This window comes from Hylobates moloch, unplaced genomic scaffold (genome assembly GCF_009828535.3).
Source record: "Hylobates moloch isolate HMO894 unplaced genomic scaffold, HMol_V3 SCAFFOLD_12, whole genome shotgun sequence".
Lineage (NCBI taxonomy): Eukaryota > Metazoa > Chordata > Mammalia > Primates > Hylobatidae > Hylobates > Hylobates moloch.
Window position 1 is genome coordinate 7,091,091 of NW_026652287.1, and position 21,401 is coordinate 7,112,491.

The 21,401-nt window shown below is 45.8% G+C and overlaps 1 protein-coding gene across 5 annotated transcripts in view; it reads right to left on the bottom strand.

Moving 5' to 3' along the window:
- TMEM132B (transmembrane protein 132B) overlaps positions 1-21,401 on the bottom strand; it is a 497,414-nt gene that overhangs the window by 133,494 nt on the left and 342,519 nt on the right. For all 5 annotated transcript variants that reach the window (XM_058426040.1, XM_032168292.2, XM_058426041.1 and 2 more), the window contains one exon: positions 7,263-7,449. In XM_058426040.1, the coding sequence (XP_058282023.1) occupies positions 7,263-7,449 (187 nt within the window). The remainder of the gene's footprint in view (positions 1-7,262; positions 7,450-21,401) is intronic.

Sequence of the window (21,401 nt, forward strand, 5' to 3'; positions counted from 1 at the left end):
TGGATGGATGGATGAATGGCTGGATGAATGGAAGGAAGGAAGAATGAATGAGTGAGCACCTCCCCACAGCCGCCTCCCTCTGCCAGCATGCCTGCTTGGCTACTACATCAGCCCCACCCTGGTGTCTATGACTGGGTCTCTCCCACTTCCTATCAGGCACTCTCCCAAAAGCTGCATATTTATCTTCATGAAATAGAGGCTGACTTGCTACCCAAAATGTCAACAGCAACCAACACAATCCAGGATCACACACCTGTGGCAGCAAAGTCCTAAATCATAAGCCTGGGGTTGAATCCCAGGACAGCAGCACCTTCTCAGAGGGCACTAGGGGCACTGCATGGGCAATTCCATGAGTATAGATGCTTCAACTGCCCAGTCCATGGCTGTCACAGGTAAGATTACAAGGCCAGACCCTCATTCCCCCAGCATCTGTGTATGCCACCCAGTTTTAACCAATGGGAAGGAAGGTGCCACAGCCAACTGGGGCCTGTAGGAATGAGTCTCCTCTCCAGGGAGAAATGAGGGATGGCACAGTGGATGGCATCCCTGCCCCTTCCTTCCTGATAGTGACAACCCCTGTGCGAGGAGCCCAGCAGGCCTAGGAAGGTGATGGGAGGCTAAGAAGAGCCTTCAGTTGAAACCCTCCAAGCTGAAGCTAAGCGCTAGCCAGAGGGGATTTACAGTGGGCAGGTTTACTGTGTCACAAGGCAGGAGGCCCAGAGGAGGGAGGCTGGTAATGGGGTAGCTGGGCAGCCTGTGACACTGGCAAGGACACAGCCTCCCACCCTCTCTCTGCTCTGCTGCCCCAGAGTGTGTGCAGCTCCTCTCACGGTGACACCTCCCGCTCCTTACACAGTCACGCTCAGGGACAGAAAGCAGGAATAGCCCTGTGCTTCGATCCTTTTTAATGACAAGTTATTACTTCTCCAGATCCCTCGCCCAACTAGGCAACTTCCCCCAGGGTGCAATAATCACAAGAGAAGGGGATGAACAAACCGTGATGGTTTAGGCCAATCCAGATGCCACCCTGGGACTGTGGAAGGGTCCAACCTTACCCAGTGGACCAAAGGATGTGGCCACTCAGAGGGCAAAGATCATAACCGAGGCCCTTTTAGCAAGAAAGCTGGGAAGGAAGCAGGAGGCAGGAGTGGCCATTGGCTAAGAGAACACCACTGGCTACCACTCCACCTGCCGAGTATACCACAGGTCCTTCTGTGCAGCTACAACAAAATACCTGAGATTGGGTCATTTATAAAGAACAGAAATTTACTTCCTCACAGTTCCAGATGCTGGAAGGCCAAGACAGAGACCCTAGCAAGGTCAGAGTCTGCTGAAGATCTGGTCTCTTTGCTTCCAAGACGGTGCCTTGTTGCTGCATCTGCCAGGGAGGATGAAACACCATGTCCTTGCATGGCGGAAGGGACAGGCACGGGGGCCTAAGCCAGCTTCCTCCAACCCTTTTATAAGGAAGCCATCCATTTGTGAGGGCAGAGCCCTCATGGCTAATCACTTTCCAAAAGGCCTCACCTCGTAACACCACCACAAGGGGGATAGAGTTTCCTTGTGAATTTTGGAGAGGACATATTCAAACCACAACATACAGAACTTCAATGAATACTTGTGGATTCATACATTCTTTGTGATCCTCAATAAATGATCCAAACCAATGAATAAAGGATAACTCCAGAACAAAGATCAGACATCCTAGCATAGTATGCAAGCCTACTAGAGTGTTCTGCTGCCCCCTTCTCTGTTCCCCTTATCACCTCCCCTCAGCCCAAACACCAGCCCCACCGAGCCACCTGCAGCCCTGTAAGCACCCATGCTCTTGCTCCTACTCATCACACACATCATTCCATCTGCCTAGAACACCTTCCTTCTTTCCACCTGGCTAATGTCCATTCACCTTCAAGAATTAGATGCACATTCCTCCTCCCCTTTCTACCCTGACCCTCCCAAAGAGTAGGAGCCCTCCATGGGCTCCCAGGCCCTCTGTGATTCTCTCTCTCTCTCTCTGCACCCATAATGTGCCCACCCTAAACCCTTTGGCTGTGTCTGACTCAGCAAATCAGACTCCTTTCCTCCTCCTTTTCTCCAAGAGGAGAACCCACCATCATCCATCCTGAGGTTGAACTTCTGTTTTACCTTCTCCCAAATTTGACAACTACACCTACAGATAGCTAGATAACATAATGACAATGATGAAAGTTATAACAGCCCAACATTATTGAGTGCATGCAATATGCCAGGCCAATGGGAAAACACTTTACCTTAGTATATCATTTAATCCTCACAAAACTATCAGGCAGTCAATGTGATTTTTACAGTTTACAGATAAAGAATTGGAGCTTCAGAAAGATTGAGTGACTTGCCCAATATCATGAAGCTAGTAACCGGAGCTCAAATTTCAAACTAGGCAGGTTGACCCAACAGCCCTCACTCTTGACCAAAATATCTCACTGCCACCTACCTCAAAGGTAATCATAATTGAAATTTTCCCAGGCAAATCAATAGGATAATGAAACTGGCTGGACAGAGAGGATTGTTCATCCCACACACCAGCTGAATCTGATCCGGTGCCCTATCTGGGACACTTTCCCTCTACATACATGACTTTTATATTTGCTTTGATAGTTTAAGCATGTTCATATTTTTTATGGCTCATTTTACCCATCTGACACCACTGTGAAGTAGACAGAAGAGGTACTCTCGCTTGGAAACTCATGCGAGCTACTAAAGCAAAGGGAGGTTAGGTGACCAGCCTGAGGTTACGTGGAGAATGAGAGGGCAGCTGGGCTTTGACTTCGGGTCTCCTCCTCCCAGTCCCAGGATTAAAGGACAGTGATGTGGAATTACGACCAGAGCCCACCCAGCCCCTGTCCCGTGGTTGTCCACATCCCCCCTGGGGATAAGGATGCCTGTGAAAACTAAGAGACTCATGTTCCTTGGTGCTCTGGAAGCTCTGCTCTGGGGTCCTCTGGAAGAGCCAAGCACAATGAAAGTACATCCCCAGTGAGGAGAGAGTAGTATCCCTAGGATCTTGGAGCTGTCAGAGGTGCCAGAGTGACATGGAGGCCAAGAGAGCTCCCAAGGCAGCAACCTGGGAGGCATCAAGCTGTAAGCTGGTACAGGCAGCAGCCTGGGGCTACACACAACCACAGAGCAGATCATGGGAGGAGGGATGGAGAGCCCTGAGCACCCAGCTTGAGGAAGCTCCAACTAGAGAGAGCTGGAATCCTGCATAAGCAAGTGTTGTAGGAAAATAACAGCCCCCTCCAGAGATGTCCACAACCTAATCCCAGAACCTGTGAATATGTTAGTCGGCATGGCCAAAGGAATTTCTGCAAGTGTGATTAAGTTAGGGATCTTGAGATGGGGAGATTATCATGAATTATCTGGGTGGGCCCCATGTCATCACAAGGGTCCTTAAAAAGGAAGAGAAAGCAGGAGAGTCAGAGAAGGTGATACAATGATGGAAGCAGAGATGACAGTCATGTGGACCCATGAGCCAAGGAAAGCTGGCGGCCTCTAGAAGCTGGAAACAGTACAGAATAAATTCTCCCCTAGAGCTTCCAAGGAACCAGCCCTGCTGACAACTTCGCTTTAGCCCAAGGAAGCTACTTAGGACTTCTGACCTCCAGAACTCTAAGGGAATAAATTTGTAGGTTTTTAAAGTCGTTGAGTTTATGGTAATTTGTTGGAGCAGCACAGGAAAATTAATAATACAGCAAGCAAGAGCTCTCTAGCCAATGGACTCAGGCTCTGATGGTAGACATAACCATTTGTTCATTTGCTGAGCAAATACTATATATTCAGCACCATGCTGAAAAAACATCCGGCGAGCAAAACAAACATGGCCCCTCTCATCAGGGAGCTTGAAATCCAGTGGGGAAGACCTGCAGTATGCTGGTTATGGATTCATGGCCTCTCAGTTCCAAGTTCACCCCTCATTACCTGCTCTGTGAAAATAGATCTGAGCCCTATTTCAATATTTTTGCTTTTCCAATGGGCACAATGTTAGGCTTTGTCAGTAGAACATGCTGGAGAGACAGTTTGGGAGGAAAGGGTTGGCTTTCTGATGCTGAGGCCCTCTCTCTGCAGCTCCTGCCATGCATGGACCTTCTCCAGCATGAGTGGCTTCCTCGGTGTCCCACTCCTGCAGTGCATGGTGGCCAGCAGCACCTCACAGCTGGCAGCTTTCCCCAACATCCACCTTCAGTAGTTTGGTAGCAAGTGCATCACCCTTGTGAACAGCTGTCCCTAGCACTACAGAGGACAGATTTCCATCAAGCTCCATCCGAGTGCTGCATCAGCAACTTGTCTGCCATTCAGCAAGCTGTGACCACAACCTCTCCAGAAATGTTGCTTTGTGGGGATAGGCAGGGAAACCTCTTCTTTGAGCATTATAGTTCAGCCCTCAGGCTAGTAGCTGCTCCCTATATCTGCCATTCCTATGTTCTTTAGAGTTCTCTTCACTTCTAACTAACCAATCCCTCACTATCCCAGTCCTCTGTGATAGTTAACAATTCTCTATGTTAAACTTTCCGTGTTCACATTCTTTCTTATGGCTGGACCTAGACTGAGACAGACAGGACACAAACACCCATATAAATAAGCATAGATCACAGACAGTGATGGGATCTGCACAAGACAAGGACAAATAAGTGAAAATAGAAAGGGGGAGACTAATTTAGCCAGGGCAACCAGGAGAGGCCTCTCCACGAGTTGACCTTCAAATGAAAAGTGACAAGAAATCAGCCGTAGTGGAGCATTCTGGGCCGAGGGAGCCAAAAGGAGACCTGAGAGGAACGAGACTTGGCATGGCCACGTTCTGAATATGCAAGCTTCTGAGGGACAGGCTGGATTTGGTTAGCAGGAGTCACATCATGCAATAAAACAAGCAAGATAACAGCACTGGCTGGAGCCCGTCACCCTCAAATCCAGTCCCTGGCCCTCCTCTGATCAGTTCTGGATCATAGTAGTGTTGACTCCTGAAGACGCTGCTTCCTAAGCTTATGCCTCAGCCAGCAGGATGAGATTAAGTGAAAGACTTTGCAGGATCTGGCAGGAGGAGGGAGGTAGAAGCCAGGTAATTCCTCACCCCACTCCCAGCCCTGCCTCAGGTAGCATCCTTTGCAACAGTTGAATCTCTCCCACACTCCAGCCCTAACCAGGATGCTCAAATGTGATTCTAGCTGCAGCAGTGACCCCCAGGTCCTGGGCTCTGGTTATACCCCCTCCACCCTCACCCTCTGGCCTGGGGGTGGGAGCAGATTCCCACTCTTACTAGGGTGCCCAGCTCTCCCCTGTTCTACGTCTGCTTCTCATCTGTTTCATTCCCTGTGTACTTAAGTCCTTGCATTTAAAGCTGCTCTGTTCTAACTACAGAGGAATTTCTGCTTCTCATCAGACTCTGAAAATAGTGAGCCCATTTTCTGTACATTGTGTAGCTATGTACCCTAGTTCCCTTACTTCATGCAGAGCGGTCCAGTGTTAATTGCCACTGATCTTTCCAGGACTTGCTTTGGAATAAGGAAAAGGAGAAGGGGAAGGGGAAGAGGAAGGAGGAGAAGAAGGAGAAGGAGGAGAAGGAGGAGAAAGAAGGAGAAGGAGAATGAGAAAGAGGAGAAGGAGGGGAAGTGAAGGAAGAGGAAGAGAAGGAGGAAGGAGAAGGTGGAAGTAGAGGAGGTGGCAGCAGTGGTAGCTTCCAAACCCACAGTGAATGGATGCTACAGATAAAGCATAGAGCAAAGTGGTAAGGACTTTGAGTAGAGATTCCCCAACCTCAGCCTGACCTAGCTGAGCTGGAGAATTTATAGATGGGTTCCCAGACACAAGGAATGCAGTTTCATTCCACCTTAAAACCCACACCCATCCATCTCTGTTCCCTAACAGGTACTTCCCCATCTAGATGTGGCTGCCTAAAAACCACAATGTGGGTCAATGACGATAGGAATGATCTCCGTCAGTCTAATCTTCAAAAACTAAATGACCCTGGAAGCTTGGACTAAAGCACAGATCCATTCATTCATCCAACAAACATTAACTGTGCCAGCCATTGTGCTAGGTGCAGGGGTGAAAGATGTGGACACAACTGACCAGGATAACCCTACTGTCATGAATCCCACCTTCTGGGGAGGAAGACAGAAAATGAACCCTAAATATCAACCAGTGATAACGTCTAGGAAGAAGATAAAACAGGATGATGACAGGTAGAGGGTGATGAGCTGGCAGGGGAGGGAGGGCCAATTTTAGACAACAAGGTCAGAGAAGGTGACTCCCTAACAGCTGAGGTGGGGAAAGGACCCAGACATGGGAGATGTAGGGAAAGTGTGTTCCCAGCAGAGAGAGATACTCAACACCCTTGAGACACTCGAGATTCGGGAATGGTAGAATTAATTCTAAGATATAGGGTTCAAAAGAGTCTCATCTTTGTTGTTTAACTTGCATGATGAATGATCAAAAGCACCCACAGATTTTTCCAGAGTATCTGGACATGGATCCCACACTTTGGTACCAGACAGGAAAGTCAAGGCAGTGCAGAAAATGGTTGAACATTTCCAGTGTGGAAAAGGGTATTAAGCAGGTGGTACCCAAGGACTTACTGTCTCTGTGGAATCTCTGGAATTTAGGCTCTGGAATCTCACCCATGACCCTGATCTCAGATGTAGCCCCTAAGCTTGACTACGAACATAACTTCAACCAAGCCCAGGGGAAGAAGTCCAATCACCTCCAGGCCAGTGAAGCAGAAACACAGGCCGTTTTGTGGACTCTGGGGCTCTACCCAGCTTAAAGTGGTCAGTTCCCAGCAAGGCTCTTTCAGTCCATCTGCATTTTAGAGTTTTCCAATCCATAAGTTACCTGGGAGCCTTCAGGGCAAAGCCAATTGACAAGGGGTCAGTTACTTGGCATACAGAGCCACTGTTCCCACCATGTAACCCTGATGCATTTCAACAAAACTGTTTTCACTCAGTGTAGCACTCAGTCCTGATATGCACGCAGGTTTGATTGAGAAAATAAAGAATAAGGGCTCCCCAGGAAACAGTTCTGCAATATCCACAAATGAAAAGGGATTTACACGGTAGACCTTAAATAGTTCCCAAGGAGCCATTATGAAAAGCGGGTAGATCAAATGCAATTTAAGTATATTTTCCTTGTTTAAACAGTGTATCAGGTATGTCGGAAATAACAGATTATACAGTGCATCATGTTTAAAGAAAACTGCTTTGTGACACTTTCTCTGAAGCCCCCAGATTCCTCACCATGGCAAGAGGGACGATGCCCACGAAGGTTGTCTGGCTGACGAAGATCTCGGAGATGACCAGCTCACTCATGGAGTCCTCAATCGGGTACTCCACCTGCCAGGTAATCTGCTGGGCCCCAGCCAGGTCACTGCTGTTATCGATTCCAAAGTCCACTTGCAAGATCTCATAGAAGGATCCATTTACCCTGGAAAACAAACACATATTAAGGTTCCATTTAAAACCTTAGACTCAGCAGAATGTCAAGAATGTAATAAATTGCCGCATTCTTATTTGTCAACCAAAAGAATGACTGCCAAGTTCAACAAGTCACACAGCAGTGTTGTCAGAGCCTAATTCACAGCTGCCCATCAGCAGCCCACACCTCAGAATGGGCTGACGATCCGTCTCTAGGGCTTTGTGTTGCAGAAAGCAGGCTGTCTTTCACTGGATGAGTAACTCGATCAGCATTTCACCTCTGCGCATGCCACACACAGCTCTCCCCTCCCCAGCCCAGGCATGGGCATGCCACGGTCCAAGCTCCACACTCAGGAAAGGCCCCCAAGCCACTTCATGTAGCTTCACTGCTCCTCCAATCACAAAGCACACCCTGGACCTTGGCCATTCCTGCTTCTACTTAGCTGAGGTCTGTAGACCAGTTGTTAAAACTCTCCAAGCTTTAGAATTTGCAGAGAATAGTGGGGACCTCATGGGTGTGTGGAAGCATCAGGAGACTGAGAGTGAGAAAGAACTTCACACACTACGTGGTTTACTACATAAACTATGAGCAACATAAGAAGATACTATACTGGACTTCTCATTTCACCAAATGGGATTAGAAGTAATGTAAAAAAATCCCACCTGCCTTAATTCATGGAATGACAACATATGTGTGTTTGGAGGTGGGGGGGCTATGAAGTTGGTGAATTCTTTATAACTGAAAAAGACTAGTGTGATTCTGGTATTTGTATGTGCAGGGAGCCCCTTGTCATTGACATGGACTTGTAAATTGCAGGCTATCACATTGTCAGGGAAGTCACTGAACAGAGTTAAAACAGAAAGCCATGCAGCACAGGATTGTGAATGACCCTGATCCATCAGCCTGTTTCCAGCCCAGTGAATCTAGCTCCACTCAGATAGAAGGAAGGCAACAGCAGAGCAGCTGATCCACAAGCTCCCCCAAGGCCTGAGCCACACACACCAGCAGCTCCTTCTCTGCCAATGAGCCTCCCAGGACCAATGTAGGCTGAGAAGTCTCCTTCCTGCCTCTGGGGGCCTAAGCAAGGTCTGCAGTCTGGGCTCCCAAACTCACAACCTGTGCAGAGTTTTGAAAAAGAACCTGCTGCCTGCTGCTTGTCTAATGGACTCTCCTACCATGGACAGCTCCCCTGCACTGGGACTCCCATAAGAACAGTGGTGGGGAAACCACACCTGCTTCCTTGTATATGCCAAGAGGTACCAGAGGAACACTGGAATATAGACACAGCACTGACAACACTAAATCACACTGACCTGATTGGTAAGAAATTCTACCCAAAGGGAAACCACATTGAACTCCACGTAGAATTGGTCATGGGCAACCTTTTTCCCATTTAGCCAAGATTTTAAGGAACTCTCTGATACCACAGTGCCCAATATGGTGGCCACCAGCCACAAATGGCTATTTACATGCAAATTAAAATAATTTAAAAATAAGTCAAATTTAAATTCAGTTCTTCAGTCACAGTATCCTAATTTCAAATGCTCACCAGCCACATGTGGCCCATGGTGACATGTTGCACAGGGCAGGTAGATAACTGCTGACCTGCTTTGTACCCTGGGAAAGACATTTATGGCCCTTCCACCGTCAGCTTCCTTGTCTGAAAAATGAGTGAATAACAATAATATTGGTCTTTCTACTTTCAGTAGAATTATGGGGATGGAATGAGGGAATGGGTGTGTATTCACTTCATGTACCATCCAGTAATATGAATTCATACTGTGATGATCTCAGAATCACAGGAGACACACAGCTGTGGAAAAGTTTAGGGGCTCCCATGGGCAAACATAGCCAGGTGGTCCCAGCTGAGCCTAAGCTGCACATAGGTACTTGGGATCTATAAACCTTCAAATATCCATTGGTACAAGTTATTTTGTAAGAAAACGTGTGTTGGGCTGGGTGCGGTGGCTCACACCTGTAATCCCAGCACTTTGGGAGGCCGAGGCGGGTGGATCACGAGGTCAGGAGATCAAGACCATCCTGGCTAACACGGTGAAACCCCGTCTCTGCTAAAAATGCCAAAAAAAGAAAAAAAAATCAGCCGGGCATGGTGGCAGGTGCCTGTAGTCCCAGCTACTCGGGAGGCTGAGGCAGGAGAATGGCGTGAACCCGAAAGGTGGAGCTTGCAGTGAGCTGAGATCGCGCCGCTGCACTCCACCCTAGGTGAAAGTGCGAGACTCTGTCTCAAAAAAAGAAAAGAAAATGTACGTTGAATAGCAGTTTCTGACCTCATGAGAGGATGGAAAGTGTGCACACATGGGACCCCCCTTCTCATCAGGGGACCCCTATTTACCTGGGTATCTTTAGTGAAAGGCAAAGAAAGTAGAGATGACGGGCTGAGCTTTTAGCTCAGTTTTCAGCTAGAGTCACCTCATGCGCACCCCTGCCATTTCCCATCAACCATATTCCAGCCTAATTTCCTTCACTAGTCACAGAAATTCTCCACGAATCCATCTGTTAGGTCACCTCCTACAAGAGATGCTTGGTCCTGTCAGACCAAATTTTCAATTTCTCTTTGGGCTGCACAGTGCTTTGTAACCAGAAGTAGGAAGCTGCTTCCAAAACCTCCCAGGTTCTCAGCATTCCGTAGACCTCAGAGAAGCTAATGCCAGGGAAGCGAAGATCCAGTGAGAGGAGAAATGAGCCAGCCATTTTATGCTGCTAAATTCACACTCTGGTCCTGGGGTAAAGAAAGAGAAGTGGCCAGTCTTTAGGCAAAGAGGGTAGGTCTGCATAAGATGATCAGCCCTTCTGACTGTGGGCACGTCCTGCCCCTCTCCAACTTCCCAGCTTGTGAGCTGGACCAGCTGCAGGAACCTGCCCAAGTCCAGCAATGAATGGAATAACAATTAAGGCAGAGCTGCTTTTATGTAAAAGTTTTTTTTAAAGTCATTTCTCTCTATCCAGAGGAAAGAGGTCTTACACTTTTAGGCAATGAGCATGCTTGCTAATGAGTCCATTTCTACAAAAATGAGTTCATAACTGGTAATTTGACCTGCTCCCAATGTAGTCTTGATAAGCCTTTCAAATATCAAGAAGTGTTTCATGATTCTCTCAGTTTAATAATTACAACTGCCTTTGAGGAATCAGGATCAGTGTTTCAGCCATGAGACATTCATTGGGCAATTTTTCCTGCAGTGGGGAAGGATGCATGTGAGAGTGCGATAGTGTATGTGACTCTGTGTGAGAACGTGATAGTGTGTGTGAGTGTGTGTGAATGTGAGTGTGTGTGTGTATGAGTGTGTGAGGATGTGATAGTGTGTGTGATAGTGTTAGTGTGTGATAGTGAGTGTGTGTGAGATTGTGTTTGTGTGTGATTGTGAGTGTGAGAGTGCGATTGTGTGAGTATATGTGAAAGAATGCGTGAACGTGGGGGTGTGGGAGTGTGTGGGAGTGCATAGGAGTGTGGGAGAAAGGAGAATGTGTGCATGTGTGAGTGTGTGTGTCGGCACAAGAATGTGCAGCTCTGTGTGTGACAGAGAAATAGGATATGTGCTTGTGTTTGTGTGTGTAAATGTGTACGTGAGAATGTCTATGAGTGTGTCTGTGTGAGAGGGAGAATGTGTGGGTGTGTGTGAGAGAGAATGTGGGAATGTGTTGATAGAATGTGTATTTGTGTGAATGTGAAAGAGATGTGTGAATGTGAGAATGAGTGAATGTGTGTGAGAATGAATATGTGTGAGAATGTGTGTGAATGTGTGTGAGAACGTGTGAATATGTGTTGTGTGAGTGTGAGAGGGAATGTGTGTGTGAGTTTAAGAATGTGTGAAGGGGTGTGAATGTGTCAATGTGTGTGTGAGTGAATGTGTGAATATGTGCTGTATGAGTGTGTGTGAGAGGGAATGTGTGTGTGAGTGTGGGAGACAGACTGTATGAATGAATGTGTGTGAGCGTGAGAATGTGTGAAGGGGTGTGAGTGAATGTGTCAATGTGTGTGAGTGTGACAGAATGTGTGAATGTGTTTCTGTGAGAGAACATGTGAATAGTGTGCATGTGTGTGAGAGAATTTGTGTGTGAGTGAATGTGTGAATGTGTGTCTGAGAGAGAATGCGTGAGTGTGTGAGAGAATGTGTGAACGTGAGTGTCTGAGCATGAGAGAATGTGTGAGTGTGGGAGAGAAGGTGTGAATACATGTGTTTGTGTGAGTGTGTCTGCATGTGTTAGGAGGAATCCGCCATGGAGTGGCCACACTGCTTGGCTGTTTCTCCCTCAAGCTCCAGCACACACCTTCCTTCCAAAACGACTTGAATCCCAGAAGCCCTGTTTACCATGGAAACCCCCCTTCCATAAAAGCTGAGCGACCTCTCTGGAGCCCTGGAACCCCTGAGGAGAGGCTGAGGCACCTTTTAGTGCACAGTGTGGCTGCAGCTCAGTCGTGCCAGCCAGGAGGAGGAGGAGCCACGGGGCAGCAGAGAGGGATGGGGCACCCAACCCAGCAGTGTGTCCCCAGGACCACATCTGGCTGTTTCTCAGTGCATTGCTCATGATCACAAGAGTGACTGCTTCACAGGACCAGGGAAGGGAAGGAGGGATCAGAAAGGTGGGAGGGAGGAAGAAAAAAAGAAGAGTGGGCACGTTCGAAAGCTTGAACTGTTCTCCAGCAGGTTGTGTCATTTACATAGATTATTTTTTGCAAACGTCTGGATGGTTCTGAGCTACCAGGCAGAGATGGTAACACTTTCCCCACATGGGAATTCTAAAAATGGGACAAGAGAAGCTGTCTCTGGTCTCAGGTCTCTGTTTTTTCTTAGACTTTTTCTAGGCATTAATTTTTAAGATGACCAAAAAGCAAGGTAAACTACTGAGTGATGATTACACTGAACAAATGTCCCAGGATAGGATTTGCTGGTGCCTCTCAGGAAATACAATGGGAGATGGGGACCTCTGACTCCTCCTCTCGACCGTGACCTCCATGAGGACACAGATGTGCCTGTACTGTTGCTGCCCTGACTGTAGTGCTGACACAGCACCTGAAAAATTGTAGGAGTTCAATGAGTATTTGTTTAATTCTTTGAACATACTTAAAAGACCCAATAGGATACCCTGTAAAACTCGGCGGGGTGGGGTGGGGGGCGCGTGGCGTTTGCATTCTGGGAGACAAGAAGTGACGAGCCAGCAGAGCCTTGAGCCGTATTCTCCTTCCAGGCCGTAAGTCTGTTTATAGACTCTGCTTAGAGAAGACACGTCTGTCTTCACTACTGGACCACAGTAAGTTCCTCAAAAGCCAGAACCTATTATAACACCATAGTCACTACAGTTCCTGGCACATTATTCACTAATATTTATTTGGCACCCCCAGTGATGTGTTGGGCACTGAGATTCATTAGTAGACAAAACAGATGAGACTCCTGTCTTACTAGTCAGGAAAATAAAAGACCACATAATGACAAATGCTATCATGAACACAAAATGGAAGAATTAAAGTTGTTTTAAGAATTAAACAAAATTCTGGAGGAGGTGGAGCCAAGATGGCCCAATAGGAACAGCTCCGGTCTACAGCTCCCAGAGTGAGCGATGCATAAGACGGGTGATTTCTGCATTTCCATCTGAGGTACCGGGTTCATCTCACTAGGGAGTGCCAAACAGTGGGTGCAGGACAGTCAGTTTAGCACACACTGCGTGAGCCAAGCCGAAGCAGGGCGAGGCATTGTCTCACTCAGGAAGTGCGAGGGGTCAGGGAGTTCCCTTTCCTAGTCAAAGAAAGGGGTGACAGATGGCACCTGGAACATCGGGTCACTCCCACCCTAATACTGCGCTTTTCCAACGGGCTTGGACAACAGCACACCAGGAGATTGTGTCCCGCACCTGGCTCGGAGGGTCCTACACCCACGGAGTCTCGCTGATTGCTAGGACAGCAGTCTGAGATCAAACTGCAAGGCAGCAGCGAGGCTGGGGGAGGGGCACCCGCCATTGCCCAGGCTTGCTTAGGTAAACAAAGAAGTCAGGAAGCTCGAACTGGGTGGAGCCCACCACAGCTCAAGGAGGCCTGCCTGCCTCTGTAGGCTCCACCTCTGGGGGCAGGGCACAGACAAACAAAAAGACAGCAGTAACCTCTGCAGACTTAAATGACCCTGTCTGACAGCTTTGAAGAGAGCAGTGGTTCTCCCAGCACGCAGCTGGAGATCTGAGAACGGGCAGACTGCCTCCTAAAGTGGGTCCCTGACCCCCGAGCAGCCTAACTGGGAGGCACTCCCCAGTAGGGACAGACTGACACCTCACTCGGCTGGGTACTCCTCTGAGACAAAACTTACAGAGGAACGATCAGACAGCTGAATTTGCGGTTCATGAAAATCCGCTGTTCTGCAGCCACCACTGTTGACACCCAGGCAAACAGGGTCTGGAGTGGACCTCTAACAAACTCCAACAGACCTGCAGCTGAGGGTCCTGTCTGTTAGAAGGAAAACTAACAAACAGAAAGGACATCCACACCAAAAACCCAGCTGTACATCACCATCATCAAAGACCAAAAGTAGAAAAAACTACAAAGATGGGGAGAAAACAGAGAAGAAAAACTGGAAACTCTAAAAAGCAGAGCACCTCTCCTCCTCCAAAGGAACACAGTTCCACGCCAGCAACAGAACAAAGCTGGAAGGAGAATGACTTTGACGAGTTGAGAGAAGAAGGCTTCGGACGATCCAACTACTCCGAGCTACAGGAGGAAATTCAAACCAATGGCAAAGAAGTTAAAAACTTTGAAAAAAAATTAGACGAATGTATAACTAAAATGACCAATGCAGAGAAGTGCTTAAAGGAGCTGATGGAGCTGAAAGCCAAGTTTCGAGAACTACGTGAAGAATACAGAAGCCTCAGTAGCCGAAGAGATCAACTGGAAGAAAGGCTATCAGTGATGGAAGATGAAATGAATGAAATGAAGAGAGAAGGGAAGTTTAGAGAAAAAAGAATAAAAAGAAATGAACAAAGCCTCCAAGAAATATGGGACTATGTGAAAAGACCAAACCTACGTCTGATTGGTGTACCTGAAAGTGATGGGGAGAATGGAACCAAGTTGGAAAACACTCTGCAAGATATTATCCAGGAGAACTTCCCCAATCTAGCAAGGCAGGCCAACATTCAGATTCAGGAAATACAGAGAACGCCACAAAGATACTCCTCGAGAAGAGCAACCCAAAGACACATAATTGTCAGATTCACCAAAGTTGAAATGAAGGAAAAAATATTAAGGGCGGCCAGAGAGAAAGGTCGGGTTACCCACAAAGGGAAGCCCATCAGACTAACAGGAGATCTCTCAGCAGAAACTCTACAAGCCAGAAGAGAGTAGGGGCCAATATTCAACATTCTTAAAGAAAAGAATTTTCAACCCAGAATTTCATATCCAGCCAAACTAAGCTTCATAAGTGAAGGAGAAATAAAATACTTTACAGACAAGCAAATGCTGAGAGATTTCATCACCACCAGGCCTGCCCTAAAAGAGCTCCTGAAGGAAGCACTAAACATGGAAAGGAAGAACCAGTACCAGCCACTGCAAAAACATGCCAAATTGTAAAGACCATCGAGGCTAGGAAGAAACTACATCAACTAACGAGCAAAATAACCAGCTAACATCATAATGACAGGATCAAATTCACACATAACAATATTAACTTTAAGTGTAAATGGGCTAAATGCTCCAATTAAAAGACACAGACTGGCAAATTGGATAAGGAGTCAAGACCCATCAGTGTGCTGTATTCAGGAAACCCATCTCACTTGCAGAGACACACATAGACTCAAAATAAAGGGATGGAGGAAGATCTACCAAGCAAATGGAAAACAAAAAAAGGCAGGGGTTGCAATCCTAATCTCTGATAAAACAGACTTTAAACCAACAAAGATCAAAAGAGACAAAGAAGGCCATTACATAATGGTAAAGGGATCAATTCAACAAGAAGAGCTAACTATCCTAAATATATATGCACCCAATACAGGGCACCCAAATTCATAAAGGAAGTCCTCAGTGACCTACAAAGAGACTTAGACTCCCACACAATAATAATAGGAGATTTTAACACCCCACTGTCAACATTAGACAGATCAACGAGACAGAAAGCTAACAAGGATACCCAGGAATTGAACTCAGCTCTGCACCAAGCGGACCTAATAGACATCTACAGAACTCTCCACCCCAAATCAACAGAATATACATTTTTTTAGCACCACACCACACCTATTCCAAAATTGACCACATAGTTGGAAGTAAAGCTCCCCTCAGCAAATGTAAAAGAACAGAAATTATAACAAACTGTCTCTCAGACCACAGTGCAATCAAACTAGAACTCAGGATTAAGAAACTCACTCAAAACCGCTCAACTACATGGAAACTGAACAACCTGCTCCTGAATGACTACTGGGTACATAACGAAATGAAGGCAGAAATAAAGATGTTCTTTGAAACCAACGAGAACAAAGACAAAACGTACCAGAATCTCTGGGACACATTCAAAGCAGTGTGTAGAGGGAAATTTATAGCACTAATGCCCACAAGAGAAAGCAGGAAAGATCCAAAATTGACACCCTAACATCACAATTAAAAGAACTAGAAAAGCAAGAGCAAACACATTCAAAAGCTAGCAGAAGGCAAGAAATAACTAAAATCAGAGCAGAACTGAAGGAAATAGAGACACAAAAAACCCTTCAAAAAATTAATGAATCCAGGAGCTGGTTTTTTGAAAAGATCAACAAAATTGATAGACAAATACAATCTACCATCAGAGAATACTACAAACACCTCTACGCAAATAAACTAGAAAATCTAGAAGAAATGGATAAATTTCTCGACACATACACCCTCCCAAGACTAAACCAGGAAGAAGTTGAATCTCTGAATAGACCAATAACAGGCTCTGAAATTGTGGCAATAATCAATAGCTTACCAACCAAAAAGAGTCCAAGACCAGATGGATTCACAGCCGAATTCTACCAGAGGTACAAGGAGGAACTGGTACCATTCCTTCTGAAACTATTCCAATCGATAGAAAAAGAGGGAATCCTCCCTAACACATTTTATGAGGCCAGCATCATCCTGATACCAAAGCCTGGCAGAGACACAACCAAAAAAGAGAATTTCAGACCAATATCCTTGATGAACATTGATGCAAAAATCCTCAATAAAATACTGGCAAACCGAATCCAGCCGCACATCAAAAAGCTTATCCACCATGATCAAGTGGGCTTCATCCCTGGGATGCAAGGCTGGTTCAACATACACAAATCAATAAATGTAATCCAGCATATAAACAGAACCAAAGACAAAAACCACATGATTATCTCAATAGATGCAGAAAAGGCCTTTGACAAAATTCAACAACCTTCATGCTAAAAACTCTCAATAAATTAGGTATTGATGGGACGTATCTCAAAATAATAAGAGCTATCTATGACAAACCCACAGCCAATATCACAATGAATGGGAAAAACTGGAAGCATTCCCTTTGAAAAGTGGCACAAGACAGGGATGCCCTCTCTCACCACTCCTATTCAACACAGTGTTGGAAGTTCTGGTCAGGGCAATCAGGCAGGAGAAGGAAATAAAGGGTATTCAATTAGGAAAAGAGGAAGTCAAATTGTCCCTGTTTGCAAATGACATGATTGTATATCTAGAAAACCCCATTGTCTCAGCCCAAAATCTCCTTAAGCTGATAAGCAACTTCAGCAAAGTCTCAGGATACAAAATCAATGTACAAAAATCACAAGCATTCTTGTACACCAATCACAGACAAACAGAGAGCCAAATCATGAGTGAACTCCCATTCACAATTGCTTCAAAGAGAATAAAATACCTAGGAATCCAACTTACAAGGGATGTGAAGGACCTCTTCAAGGAGAACTACAAACCACTGCTCAATGAAATAAAAGAGGATACAAACAAATGGAAGAACATTCCATGCTCATGGGTTGGAAGAATCAATATCATGAAAATGGCCACACTGTCCAAGGTAATTTATAGATTCAACGCCATCCCTATCAAGCTACCAATGACTTTCTTCACAGAATTTCATATGGAACCAAAAAAGAGCCCGCATCGCCAAGTCAATCCTAAGCCAAAAGAACAAAGCTGGAGGCATCACGCTACCTGACTTCAAACTATACTACAAGATCAATGGAACAGAACAGAGCCCTCAGAAATGACGCCGCATAGCTACAACTATCTGATCTTTGACAAACCTGACAAAAATAAGAAATGGGGAAAGGATTCCCTATTTAATAAATGGTGCTGGGAAAACTGGCTAGCCATATGTAGGAAGCTGAAACTGGATCCCTTCCTTACACCTTATACAAAAATTAATTCAAGATGGATTAAAGACTTATATGTTAGACCTAAAACCATTAAAATCCTACAAGAAAACCTAGGCAATACCATTCAGGACATAGGCGTGGGCAAGGACTTCATGTCTAAAACACCAAAAGCAATGGCAACAAAAGCCAAAATTGACAAATGGGATCTAATTAAACTAAAGAGCTTCTGCACAGCAAAAGAAACTACCATCAGAGTGAACAGGCAACCTACAGAATGGGAGAAAATTTTTGCAACCTACTCATCTGACAAAGGGCTAATATCCAGAATCTACAATGAACTCAAACAAATTTACAAGAAAAAAACAAACAACCCCATCAAAAAGTGGGCAGAGGACATGAACAGACACTTCTCAAAAGAAGACATTTATGCAGCCAGAAAACACATGAAGAAATGCTCATCATCACTGGACATCAGAGAAATGCAAATCAAAACCACAGTGAGATACCATCTCACACCAGTTAGAATGGCCATCATAAATGTCTTCTTTTGAGAGTGTCTGTGCTCATCATCACTGGCCATCAGAGAAATGCAAATCGAAACCACAGTAAGATACCATCTCACACCAGTTAGAATGGCCATCATTAAAAAGTCAGGAAACAACAGGTGCTGGAGAGGATGTGGAGAAATAGGAACACTTTTACACTGTTGGTGGGACTGTAAACTAGTTCAACCATTGTGGAAGTCAGTGTGGCGATTCCTCAGGGATCTAGAACCAGAAATACCATTTGACCCAGCCATCCCATTACTGGGTATATACCAAAAGGCCTATAAATCATGCTGCTATAAAGACACATGCACATGTATGTTTATTGCGGCACTATTCACAATAGCAAAGACTTGGAACCAACCCAAATGTCCAACAACAATAGACTGGATTAAGAAAATGTGGCATATATACACCATGGAATACTATGCAGCCATAAAAAATGATGAGTTCATGTCCTTTGTAGGGACATGGATGAAACTGGAAACCATCATTCTCAGTAAACTATCGCAAGGACAAAAAACCAAACACAGCATGTTCTCACTCATAGGTGGGAATTGAACAATGAGAACTCATGGACACAGGAAGGGGAATATCACATTCCGGGTACTGTTGTGGGGTGGGGGGTGGGGGGGGCAGGGACAGCATTAGGAGATATACCTAATGCTAAATGGCGAGTTAATGGGTGCAGCATACCAACATGGCACATGGATACATATGTAACAAACCAGCACATTGTGCACATGTACCCTAAAACTTAAAGTATAATAATAATAATAATAAAGAATTAAACAAAATTCTTCAATTTTTAAAAATTAAAAAAAAATTAAAAAATGGTCACCTTAAATTTCAAAATAGAATATAAATGACAACAGAAGACAACGGAAGGGGGTTCTGGAGTAAGAAGCTGGCATCTGAGCTGAGACCTGAAGGGTGAGTAGAAACCAAGCAGATCCTCAGCAAGTGTTTGTTGAATGAATAAGTCTATTTTAAGTTAAAAAATTCATAGGAAAACTGCATCCCAAACCATCAGCATGAACACAAGGTGCTAAATAAAAAAGAGCATCCTTCAAGTCTTTGTTTGAATGCGGCCAGCTCAGTAAAGCCTCCTCTGACCACCCCACTTAAAATTCTATTCTCATCTCCACAATTCCAACCCCCTTATCTGGCTCTAGCTTTTCCATGGCTTTTATCTTCTAACATACTGTTATTTATTGATCATGTTGATACTCTCTCGCGCGTGCACGCTCTCGCTCTCTCACGCGCACACACACGCACATACGCACATGCACATACAGGTATGTAAGTGCCTGTTTCGCTCACGAATGTATCCCCCACACTTAGAAGGCTGTCTGGGACATAGGAGATGCTCATTAGACATCTGTTGAATGAACGAATGAATGAATGAATGAGTGTTAAACACAATTTGATCGAGTCTCAGAGGAGCATGTGCTGAGTGCAGCAGAGCCCCTGAGCTGCAGGTGAGTGGAGGAGACAGACCTGCATAGGTGGGCAGGCCAGGGAAGGCTCCCGGAGAGGCTGGGCTGTGGCTGAGCTTTGAGGACTGGGCTTGATGACAGGCAGCTGCCACAGCCCCACTGCGTGGGTCCGCTCATCACCCCTGTTTCCCCTCCTGACATCCTTCCCACTCCCTGAGTCCCCACCAACACTGGTGTCCTAGAGAGGAGAGGGCACATTCCTGCTCACGGATCCCTTCAACAGACTAGAGGTCTTTAGTTCATCTCTCTGCCTCTCATACAACCTTTTTTTCATCAGGATCTAATGGCTGGCTCTCAGAATGGGGCATAAACAAACCATCTCCTTCTGCAGTTTCATAGGATCCAGGCACCGCCTCCTAATTTCCGTTTTGTCAAGGGCAGTTCTGCTTTCTCTGAGTATGCTCTGAAAAGACCAGGCAGGCAGCGGTTGGCAGTCAAAAGTCTAGAGGTTACAAATACTTAAGGGCCACTAGTCTAAATTAGGGACTTATCTTTTAGGACTCAAAACATTCTCTCATTATTGGTTAGATTTTCTGACTTCCCATCATCCAATTGCTACATAGAACTTTTTAAAAAAAATCTAGGACTGTGCCAACTGGGCATACTCTAAGAAATTGGGTTCCTTTATGGCATTTCTGGCTGATGGGGGAAATTAAATAGAAATCCCAGAGGTTGCAGCTTCATATGACTGAGCTGCTCACAGCCAGAGCCATACTTTGCTTAATCATCCCACTATCATGTTTTACAAAATTTGGATCAGCTGGCAATATTTTTTAATATGGAGAATCTATACCCCCCAAAATAGTAATTCTGGCTTCTCCGGAGAAGGTTAGGCAACACTATTCCACATTCCCATGTGGTAATAACCAGCGGGGGCAGAACACTGTCCCCTTTATTGAGGTTGAAACTTTCCAATAGGCCTAAGCCACTTTACTCACTTATTATGTCCCCCAAGTCCCTGCGGACATTTGTGATCTCTGAGAAAACACACTTGGTTTTGAACTCCCTAGTAGACACCTTTTGCACTGTGTTTCCAGCTCACCAATGATTCCTCATTCTGCTGAGAATTCAAGTACCTATTTCCACTCTTACCCTTGTCCATAGGGCGGGACATAGCATGACCTTATGAGACCTAATCTCTAGCCATGGGCTGGACTTGGTGGTGAACCCTCACCACAACTTGATGAGGGACACTTCCTAGGAATGTGATTTCCAGCTAGGAAATTTGGAATTTTGGATGCTTTTTTTTTGTTGTTTGTTTGTTTGTTGAGATGGAGTCTCGCTGTGTCGCCCATGCTAGAGTGCAGTGGCGCGATCTCGGCTCACCACAAGCTCCACCTCCCAGGTTCACACCATTCTCCTGCCTCAGCCTCCCGAGTAGCTGAGCCTACAGGCACCTGCTACCACGCCCGGCTGATTTTTTGTATTTTTAGTAGAGACAGGTTTTCACCGTGTTAGCCAGGATGGTCTCGATCTCCTAACCTCGTGATCCGCCCACTTCGGCCTCCCAAAGTGCTGGGATTACAGGTGTGAGCCACCGCGACCAGCCTGGAATGTTTTTTCAAGCAGAGATGTGAACTCTAACCAGCTGTGCAGTGATCTCTTCTACCAAGCAGATTAAGAA